Below are 12,033 nucleotides of genomic sequence, written 5' to 3' on the forward strand. Positions count from 1 at the left end.
ACTAGAGTGAGAATAAGGGAGAATGAGGGAGACACCATTGAGAACTATATAAGTGAAGTTAGAAAGACCTTTCCAGATAACTCAATAGTCCTTTAACTTGTTCCCTTCTCCCCACCCCCTCTGCCATCACCTGCATTCTGGTTCAGCAATGTTTACCATTTGGGGGATAACAAAACCCACTAGTTTACAGTGTTCATCTTCCATCTCTCACTGATCAATGTCCAACACTCTATTTGTTGCAGTCTATCTTCCTCTTGACTATCCCAACCTGGTTATTTTCCATTCCAGTAGGCTTTATTGCTCCATCTATTGAACCATTTCTTGCTATAATGTAGTCACCAGGTTCCAGAAGACTTTCCAAAATAATAGTGAATATGTTATAGTATAAACACAAAATAAAAGGAAAATTTTCCAAATGCTGGACTCAACCATCACATACCTCACTCTTTTCAACTGATACTCCTAAGAAGAAAATATCTGTTTTTAGTATGGATAGAATCTTTTAACACTTACACACCAAAAACAGCATTGACATAAAATTTTAACAGATTCATTAGGAATATGCTCCAAAAGATTTAATAACTATCAGTAGTCTCATCAGCTAAAAAAAAAATGTGTTAAAAGTGCATCATGAGGGCAGAGTTGCTGGTTCAAACTATGCCGAGGTATCTCCCAGAGAGGAATGTAGTGGCAGATGAAGTGGAAAAAATCTTGGGAGATTCCAGCAGCCTTTGAGGAGTTGGATCTTCACTGGCAGGGAAGACATGCAATAGGACTCAGTCTGCTTTGCTTGGATGTTCATGATTTTTTCTTCTTCCTACCTGGCAGCCACAGTTTCTCAGCCACAGAAGTATGTTGATTAGAAAAGCTTAAAAGCCACTTATAATAAAGATTATAGCAACATGAAAAAGGACACAAAAATTCCAGTTTCATTTCAAATAAGAAAATATACTTTTTAAAAAAAGAGCAAACTAGAAACACACACACACACACACACACACACACATCTAAGTGGACATCTTGAAGATATACCATACTAGCAATTTCAAAAAATAGTATTTGAATTCATCTGTGATTATTCAACTTTCTCAGACTCTTAGGGAAAAATTTCACATTGCTTTTCTAGGTATTTTATAATAAGAAAAGTTATCAAATTTTATATTGTACAGTACTACCTGTAGCAGTAGGAAATTTTAGAATTACAGAAAAATACTAACTGGGCTAATAACATTCAAAATATAAAATCGAACATTACTCTTTTCATTATTGAATCTAAGTTGGTATAGAATAATATTGGCAATATTCTCTCTATTCTGGTCAGTTAATTACTGGATTAAAATATCACTAAATATGTATTTCAAATGTATTAGGCCATACTTTAATGTAATTATTATATCATAACCCCTAATGTCCCTGGTTATGAATGCAGGGACAGAAGGGTAACTGCAGACTGCAAATAACGTATACTTGTTTCAAGTACTTTATCAACCTATCAAACCTTTCATAGTAACAAAACTCAGATAATGTCCATTTCCCCACCTCCGTATATTGTCTGGTAAGAAGTTAAAAGCACTGCACAGACCACAATGCGGGCAACAGCAAGAAAAAGAGGACAGAGCAGGGTGCATTTAATGAAAGGTACCATTCTTGCACAAATATGCCTCTACTTGAACACAAAGAAGACAATCTAGTAATTGATCACATGATTAAGGAAGGCTACTTTCATGGAATTCAACATAATTTTCTGTCAGAGAATGTCTCTATTATCATCCAAAATCAATTTGTAGGTTGTAGTAGCAGTCTGCCAAGGAATTGGACTCCAACTGGCCCAACTGTTGCAGTAGGTAAAAGGGAGGAAGGGAGGTTGGAAAGTTAATTTCTGTCGAACTCCTAATGTGTGCCTGGCAATGTGTTTTACATATCTTGTCTATCTGAAGGAGAGGAGTGAGTGAGGAAGTGGCAGTAAAGTTAAATTTCAACCCCATTTCTAATTTCAGTTTAGCTGAACATATACCCCAGTTACATAAATTCTCACTTCCTTTGCATCCTTGGCTCCACGTAATCACTCCCTGAATCCTGAGATTTACTTACAGGATTGTTAGAATTCCTCTTCTTTTGTTTGATGATTTTATAATTTGAGTTTGGGGAGGGAGTATAATAAAACTGAAGAAAAAGCATGGGCCTTGGAGTCAGTGAGCCTTGAGCTGTGGGTGGGTTAAATAATCATTCAATCTCCCCATACCTCTTCTTCATAGGATTATTGAGAGGAGTAAATGACATAAAATATGTAAAATACTTAACATGATGCTTGTCACACTGTAAGAACACAGTAAGTGTTGGCTATGGTTATTATCACTAAAAAGATAAATAGTTACCATGACTCACTTAAAATCTTAAATCAATTTCATAGCAAAAACTGAAAGCAAGTTCTCTCAATCATCACTCCTGTGTGATTTTTTAATATTTTAGAATATTCCTGTGATGCAAAGATGTGTGGACACATTCTCACAGTATATAAACATCACCAATCCACACAGATTTTATTAGTTCATTTGAAGTCTTTTAAAGAATTTCAAATTCAATAGACATGAGAATCTTTGCTCCACAAAGAGTATCCTTTTAAAATTTTTATTTTTCATTAGAGACTAATTTCTATCCTCTTAGAATTGACCAACTAGAAATAGGTCCAATTATCCAACAGATGTCATATTTGTTAAGGTCACACTGTAGAAATGGAGGCAGCATGAACATTAGAAGAAGCTGCCTATCTACTGAAGCAGCTGCTTTATCCCACTGCCCAAATTCTCATCTTAGGGGACAAGAAACTTTACTCAAGACAATCACTTTGTATAGTTCCTAGTAACGAGAACTTATCATCAAAACTGTCATAGTGTGGATAGGCTCTGCTGATTACCAACATTCTCCATTAATTAGTATTAACAACAATTTGTATTAACTTTACACCCACACATTTAAATTTTCAAACTTTCATTAACTTTTATCCACTTAGATAATAAACTCATTGAAGAAACATCATAACTTTAATTATCAGTGTTCAGGAGTCTCTCCAAAATATCACAAACTTCTCAGTTTATTCAAAACCAAAAGTGAAATAGTGTCTGCTTTAATATCAGAATCACTGAGAAAGATCAGAATCACATGAGTCTTTCTACACCCAAAATGCAGCCTTTCTTTTATGACTAGAACATGCAAAACCAAATTTAGTTAAAAGGTACAACAGGAAATAATTACTCACTCTGAAGAGTTACTGAGCTATAATTAGAATATTTACCAGGAAAAAAACCCATTTTCTTCTAAAATGAGGATTATTAATCAATAATCAGATTATTTTAATTTTAAATTCATTTTTTAAAAACCTTATACTTTATTTTGGCAGAGATAGATCAACTGAGACAGAAAGTAGTCCAAAATGAAAATCATACAATGCTCATTTTCTAAATCTAAGATTAAGAAAGATTGCCCTTGGAAAATCTATCTAAGGCACAGAATGCCACTGTCATTCTTAGCCTAGAAAGGGAATTCTGAGGTTCATAGAGCAAAAAAATTTTATGAACTTATTTAGTTAAGTGCAATAGTTTTAAAACTTAAACTATAGTCCTCTTTTGGGAAGTGAAAAGCCAATTCAGTTATTCAAATTTAAAATTAAAAAACTGACATTAAAATAAACCAATCTGCCAGACACTTCAATGAACAAATTAGTGTTAAAGTAGATGAATGGATGTATGCTGCTACAAAACATATCTACTAGGTAATCTGATAATTTATAAAATGCAACTTAAAAGTTATATCAAGAAAAGGTTGAATTTGTATGCACTGTCACTTTAATTTCTATTCCAAAATGATCATCACAGTTCATGGGGTAATATTATCCTGCACCTGTCCATATAGAAATGTACATCTAAACTCAGCCACCACCAATATTTCCTCATGTTCTTTTTAAACTATGCCTTACATTTCTTCAGATAATTAAGAAAAATAATCATTGTTATTTTTTAAAAGGCTATTCAATTATTTTGTACACAAACAGGCATTTCATTTCATCAGTATTCTTTTAAAGCTTTAGGCAATCTTTATATTAGTTACTCCCACTGACTTGTAAAGTAATTATACATACCACAGTCTGATGATTAACTTGAATCACTTCATCGCCAGCATGGATTTTCTTACACCGATCTGCAGGTGACTAAATTTAACATAAAGGAAATGATAAAGGACATTAAGTTTTATCAGTCATTTCTTCTCTATAGAAGCACTACAGTAAGCTCACCCCTTTAAATTAGATGAAGAGTTTAATTATAATCTTCAAGAAATTGAACTAACAAAAATGGTTACTAATATTTAATATACTATTTGTATTCTATGTATAACTAATGGCAGAAAGTAGGAATGTAAAACAATATATAGATATTTATGTTGTAAAAGACCAATATGTTTCTGAGAGCATTAAGGGAAAATGATAATTGCAAACTTTAAACAAACAACCCTCTCAGGCTCTACTGGACAACTGGTTTGAAAATATATATGTCAAAACATTATCTTTTAAAATGTTGATGTTTCATTTAATAGAAATAATTCACATTAACTTCAGCAAACAAATATTTTCAAGTACATGCTTACAATCAGCATCAAAGCTTTGTCAACTAATGATTAAATTGCTAATTTATTTCATCATTAATACCATCAATCCTGAATAAATGAGAAAAGCAAATTAAAAGATGGATAGCCATTAGTTCAAAGTTACATCATGTAACATTCTCTCTCTAATTATCTAACTACAAGAGAATCCTACTTCTTATGTTTCATAGAGTGTAATATATTGGCAAATAAAACCACATTAAATAAATTAAAATTCCAACATTTCTACAGGATGTAACAATTTTATCATTTTTTCTTTTACTCCCAAAGAGATTAAAAACAAAAACAAGCAAGCAAAAAACAACTCTGGTAAGCTAATGTTGACAAGTTTTACGAAGACTTTAGGAAACTAAAATGAGATTTAAGACAGCAATTTTATAATATTGTAGGTATGGATAATGAATTTAAAATACTATTCTTTATTTTCCCTCTAGTGACTACTGATTATGCATATTATTAGACATTTAAATCATAATATGCATATGGACTTTTGAACGTATGGAAAATGTGTTTTTATGAAAAATATATTTGTGCATTTATATGTGTGTTAATTTATCAAACACAACTATAAATACTGAAATATTATTCATTAGCATCTATTGAAATCTAAAGAAGAATGATAGGGTGATGGAATCTGCAAAGTAAAATGCTACTTTTGAGACACTGGAATAGGATTTTCTTTAAAAGTGATTTCTAGTTCCTTTAGTTTTTATGCATTTCCAATTTCAATTATTATTAAAATAAAGAACTCAATCAAATCAACGAATTTAAAAATTCACAATAAAATTATTTGCCATAGGCTAGAATTCAAGATTAGACAGTGTCTCAGGGAATTCCAGTTACTGAAGTAATAACACAACCATACAATTAAGAGGGTAGTTCATCTAGGATGTGAATCCAACTCTAAGAAAAGTGTAACAAGAAAAAAACAAGTGTTTATTTTACAGCACCTACCAAATCAGACAAGTACCACGTAACATTTCTGAAAAGTTTGTAACAGAGCTGTAACTATAGAGTCAGTCCCTGTACTTTTGGCTCACAGTTGATATTTTTAAAGGAGAGTATGACAAAAAAAAAATCAAGCTAATGGCTCTAAATCATGATGTAAAAGAAAATGATAGTTGGTATATAAAATTCAAAGAAACTGAAACAATTTTTTGCACAGATAAGTAAAAAAGGAAATAATTCATATAAACTATAGACTTTCAGTGTTAAAAGGTATCCTGGAGCTATTTTATTCAAACACCTCATTTTACATAGGAGAAAACTAAGAAACTAGGGCATAGCAAAGCAAAATAACTTACCCACTTAGTGAGCAGCTTTACTAAGACTCAACACAGATCTAATGATAAATGACTGAGGTTACCAAAAATAATAAAATATTTGCAAGAAAAAAGAATTAAATGGTAACTTTTAATATATAGTTTATATCTGAACTACTCATAGAATCAATCCTCCTTTGGTCACTCATCCATTTATCAAATATTACTAAGTAATTAATAAAAGCAATGCATAGTGCGCAACTTTTTTTACAGACTCCATACAATATAGATAGGTTCCTATCAATTCCTCAAGATACAGTTAGTTCAAAATGACCATTTCTGTGATTCCTTCCCTGATTTCACTTGGCAGCATTTACCGTTTATGTCTTTGTCCATCCATGCAAATTTCACTACGTGTTTACACAGATAAACCCCTACCCGTACTCCTTAGGGGCAGCAAACCAGTTTAAGTTAAAAATTTTTTCAATACCTAGTCCCAAGACTGGAACATAGCAGACATGAAGCAGAGGTTTGTTAAATGAACAAATGAATAAACAAATGATCAGAGGAATGTACACACGAATGAGAATGATCAGTGACAAGAGTATAGTTTATACAGTATCTCACTGCATTTAAAAATGTCAAATAGTTGACAATATGAATATAACTGATATTTTTGACCCCATACAGCTCTCATATTTAACACCAATGTGAAGCCAGTGCAACAATTCAACTGCAATGTGTATTATATTTCACCATTCACAAGAAACTAAGTGAAGTGGAGGGGGAAAAGTCAATAAATGATTAAAGTAATAGGTGAATCAGATGAAAAGAATGTTGTCTTTTTTAAAAGAAAATGCTGGTAAAATGTTGAGAACAGTAGTAACTTCAGATTAACTAATTCTACCTCAGTATTCTTTGAAGGAACATGGTATAAACATGCAATTTGTCAGAATTTCTAAAAGAAAAAAAATTCAAAGCTCAGAACTTGCTTAAGAGAGTGGGATGGAAATCGGGGACAATCAAATACAGAAATAATGACTTATTATGCAATTCAAACCTATTACACTGATCATGTTAATGTCCAACACAATCACTTCACATTTCTGTAGCTATTTCTTTATAGCATAGTCTTTCATATTTATTAGCTTATTTGATTTTCACAATGACCTAGTGAGGTATGCAGTGCAGATGATATATTACTTCCAATTTATAGTTGAGGAAATTAAAGCAATGAGAGGGTAAATGACTTGCCAAAAATTACACTGCCATTAAAATGCAAAATTGGGTGTAGGGCCTAGGCCTAGGGACTCTGACCCACTGCTTGCAGTGGTTCTCAAAGTGGAGCATGTCTCAGAATCACCTGTTAAAAAACATAATTTCTTATTAAGAAACAGGCTGATCTCCGAAGTTAATCCAGTAGGTCTGGGGTGGGGTATTCCCAAGGGAGGTGGATGCTGCTGGTCCAGGGATGGACTTCACTGTGAAAACACATTGATCTACACCATGCTGCTCTTCCACTGAATTAAGCTCAGTTATACTTCAATATTCAGAAAGCCTGACTTATCTGATGTTTCTTTCTTACATGAGTTGTTTCCTAATAAAACTAAACTATTTGATGGATGGAAGAAGTGGATTGTTTTAGATGTCACAATAACTTGTCATGAATCAGAAAATACTTAACAAAGACAAACCTCTGGCTGTGAAAAGAAAACATTGGATTTACTTCAGGTAAATAGCTATTCTAAACTAACTGAAATGACTGAAATTCTCCCCAAACCAGCACTTACTAACTCAGTATGTCTTTTGAGGTTTATATCCTAATCCGTTCATGGTCTCAGAAGTCAACCTCAATTATGTGAGTTACATAAGTTGCTTAACAATAAAAGGAAAAACACATGCCAAAATTTGAAATGTTAGAATACTTACATTTTCTGTAGTTCCAGTAATTACATGGAGGCCATCATATGTTGATTTAATATACATACCCTAAGAAAAAGACAGCATGGAAAAATAAGTGAAGCAACTGAAATATTTTCAAGTATATTATAACCTCATTTACAAAAAAAAAAATTGCCCTATCAAATTAAAATTGCCATTGCCCCGGGGATGAATCCATGATCCAACAAGGCTGTCTTTAAACTGGTAAGAAATTCCTATCTGCATGTTCTGGCTTCTAAAATTTGCCTGAAGAAGCCTGTACTCAGCTTAATCAAATGATTACTTCAAAAGTGAATTGCCTATGAAACTTACAAAATGCAGCATGGTAATTCAATATCCTGAAGAAAGAACACACTTCACTTCCTTCAAACTCCATACTACATGCTTGTGGCAAAATAAAAGTTACAATGGGAAATTCAAATATTGAGATGTTATTAGCTTATTATACTTGATACATATTACACAACAAAAAGTAGGTTTCTACAGAGCCACTACAGAACTGCTGGAGACAGAAGAATGATAAAAAATGGTTTATATAAATTTTATTTTCTGTTCCTCTTTTGTGGTATCCTACATTTTCTGCCTTAATTTCTGATTAATGAAGTTTTAATAATTACATCCAATCATCTCTACATCAATAATTAAGAGGTGGAATTCCCTGGCAGTCCAGTGGTTAGGGCTCCACGCTCTCACTGCCAAGGGCCTGGGTTCAATCCCTGGTCGGGTTCTAAGATTTCATAAGCCATGCAGTGCAGCCAATAAATAAATAAATAAATAAATAAATTTTTAAATTTAAAAAATCAAAAAAGTAATAATTCAGAGGTGATGTGTGGCAACCCCTCCTCCCAATAAAGAGGGTGATATTCCATTTCCATTTAAATAAAGTAATTTTAGAAAACGCTTCATTAAAGTTTAAAGATTATCCATAAATCTTCAAATTGTGCAAGCTTTAAGAGTAAATGAGGGACTTCCCTGGTGGCGCAGTGGTTAAGAATCCGCCTGCCAATGCAGGGGACACAGGTTCGAGCCCTGAGCGGGGAAGATCCCACATGCTGTGGAGCAACTAAGCCCGTGTACCACAACTGCTGAAGACCAGCGCCTAGAGCCTGTTCTCTGCAATAAGAGAATACACTGCAATGAGAAGCCCATGCACTGCAATGAAGCATAGTGCCCACTCCCCGCAACTAGAAAAAGCCCGAGTGCAGCAACAAAGACCCAACACAGCCAATAAATAAATAAATAAATTTATTTATTTTAAAAAAGAGCAAACGAAAGCTTTAAATTATGCATAGTGACAGGACTTTAAAAGAAAACAAATATCACAAGAAAGTATTCACATTTTAAATATTGAAATATTTTCATTTAAGTAAATCAGAAAACAAAAATAGATGATTCTGCGAATGGCCTTTTTTTCTGTCTAAGAGGGATTCTGTTACTTTAAATTCTCTTTGGGGAAAAATTAACTGAGTTTTACTTCAAAAGTGCTTTGCATCTCAAAATAGTGACTTCAAAAATTAAAAAGTACTAATTTTAATAAACGAAGTCTGAAATATAAGGGACTTAATAACTGACAACAATTTCAGAAAAAGCATAATTTAAACAATTATGTGAAGTAGACAATTACTATGTTAATTTCCTATAACTTTATGTCAATTATACATTTTGAAACCTGTGTTTTTAATGAAAATAAGTAAGAAATAAAAACAAGAAACAGTAAGTTCATGGCATGGAACTATTAAGAAGTCATTGGGTAGGTTTTAATTCTGAAAAGTCATTTCAGTAGTGTTATGTGTTTAAGATGTTGGTACCAGTTCGAAAAATGGCTGAGCCTGGATCTCTAATGTGAAACAAAATGAATGTAATTTTATTTATTTATTTATTTATAAAAAAATATTTATTTATTTATTTGTCTGTGCTGGGTCTTCATTGCTATGCACAGGCTTTCTCTAGTTGTGGTGAGCAGGGTCTAGTCTTCATTGCCGTGTGTGGGCTTCTCATTGCGGTGGCTTCTCTTGCTGTGGAGCACAGGCTCTACGTGTGCAGGCTTCAGTATTTGTGGCACACAGACTCAGTAGTTGTGGCTTGCAGGCTCTAGAGCACAGGCTCAGTAGTTGTGGCACACGGGCTTAGTTGCTCTGCGGCATGTGGGATCGGGAATTGAACTTGTGTCCCCTGTATTGGCAGGCAGATTCTTAACCACTGCACCACCAGGGAAGTCCCTTAAATGAATGTAATTTTAAAAGATGTTCATTTATCTGTGAATTCTATTGGTGCTAAGGACTGTTTTAAGTGTTTGACATTTATTTTACAATAGACTGTGTGGTACAAATTGTCATTATCTCTGTTTCAGAAATAAGGAAACTGAGATACAGATAGACTGGGGAGTCCGCCAAAGGAGGTGAAGCTGGGTTTCAAGCCCAGCAATCTGACTCCAGACCACACTCTCAACCATGAAGCTCCTAATTTAGAGATTTATTAACAGGAGAGTTGTACACCTTCACTTTTCTTCTTTTTTTTTTTAATATTTATTTATTTTTGGCTGTGTCAGGTCTTAGTTGCGACGCATGGGCTCTGTAGCTGTGGCTCGAATGCTCAGTAGTTGCAGCACTCGGGCTTAGTTGCCCCGTGGCATGTGGGATCTTAGTTCCCTGGCCAGGGATCGAATCCGTGTCCCTTGCATTGGAAGGCAGATTCTTCATCACTAGACCACTGGGGAAGTCCCCACTTTTCTTATTAGAACATAATATTTGGAAACTGTAGATACTGAGTCAAACATTCACTGTTTAACATCTATTCTAAAGACGTCAAGACCTCTCTAGCACACATATACTATGTGCAATGTGGTTATAAAGAATAACTGGGTTTGAGATTTTACAAATTTATTTTAATCACCCATCTTTTCTGACAATTATAAGCAAAAGCTTATTATATTTCTCTCCACACTTCTTTCAACACTGTGCATTACTGATTATGAATTAAGGTGTTTGACAGGAGCTCTATATAATTTCTTAAATGATTAGGTCATAGAGAAAGTCTAGTCTCCTAAGATAAATGTTTAGAAAAGTCATTATATTCATTGGGATAATAAGAACTCATGGAGATAATCTAGTTATGACTCACAAAATAAAATTTGTATGTAATTATTGCACATACTGGGAACTTTTAAAATGGCAATTGTAAGCTAAAGCAAGTATCTATTAGTTACAGGAAGAGGATTTCATCACCATTTATATATAATTAAATGTTATGTAACTTTTTAAGCTCTTTATTGCAATATAATTGCTTTACACTGTTGTGCCAGTTTCTGCTGTACACCAAAGTGAATCAGCTGTATTTATACACATATCCCCAAATGTTATGTAATTTACATTAAAGCTAATTTTTTTCAGATGGACAAAATATTTTTAAATGCTTAAAGAAGGATATAGCTATGTATACAGACCAGTTCTAACAACTTCATAGTTATGAACAATAAAATAGAAATAAAGCACATTTTTAAAATGCCACAAAGAATGAAGATATTTTGTTTTATGCAACATTTTCATTTCTAACCTCAATAAACCATTTGTTGTAACTGCTTTTAATAATCAAGACTGACTTCTTCAGCTATTTTATCTTCTCTGGCAGTATTAATGAGAAAAATGGCCAAAAGTCAGGCACCAAAAGAAAGTAAGAGAAGAAACAAGTTGCTTGGATGAGTTTCAAACTAATCATCTTCTGAATAATGAAGAGTCCACAGAAATACATCTGATCACTTGGTCACCTCTAAGAAAAGGTCAAACAGCAGGAGGACATGTAATTCAAATGGCTCTTTTTCTGTAACTGAGACAAATCTGGTCTTCCATTTCATCAAAATCTTCATTCTTCCTTCTTTTTTTTAATCAATTAATTAATTCTGGAGCTGACTCCAACAGCTCCCTCTCTTCTGTTCAGCTTGCCAAAATGACATTTGTTTCACTGTCTCCAAATGTCGGTTAACCAATGGGATCCAAAGCAACTTGACAGTCAAGTCAACGGAATAAGGCATACTTGGAGATAGTCCAAGTGCCTAAACAGCAAAAGAACTCTCTGAGGCGAAGAGGCTTCCCCAAGGGTGCCCCCCCCCCGCCCCAGCCCTTTCCTCCTCTATTCAACCCATCTCTTGGCTCTGATCTAGTTTCGATATATTCCAATA

At 33.6% G+C, this 12,033-nt stretch overlaps 1 protein-coding gene across 4 annotated transcripts in view; it reads right to left on the bottom strand.

Annotated features, from left to right (window-relative positions):
- Positions 1 to 12,033, bottom strand: part of CNKSR2 (connector enhancer of kinase suppressor of Ras 2) — a 281,792-nt gene that overhangs the window by 131,839 nt on the left and 137,920 nt on the right. For all 4 annotated transcript variants that reach the window (XM_057719237.1, XM_057719236.1, XM_057719235.1 and 1 more), the window contains exons 7-8: positions 7,848 to 7,907; positions 4,136 to 4,204 (exon numbers count right to left, since the gene is read on the bottom strand). In XM_057719237.1, coding sequence (XP_057575220.1) covers positions 4,136 to 4,204; positions 7,848 to 7,907 — 129 coding nt within the window. The remainder of the gene's footprint in view (positions 1 to 4,135; positions 4,205 to 7,847; positions 7,908 to 12,033) is intronic.

Source organism: Hippopotamus amphibius, chromosome X (genome assembly GCF_030028045.1).
Source record: "Hippopotamus amphibius kiboko isolate mHipAmp2 chromosome X, mHipAmp2.hap2, whole genome shotgun sequence".
Lineage (NCBI taxonomy): Eukaryota > Metazoa > Chordata > Mammalia > Artiodactyla > Hippopotamidae > Hippopotamus > Hippopotamus amphibius.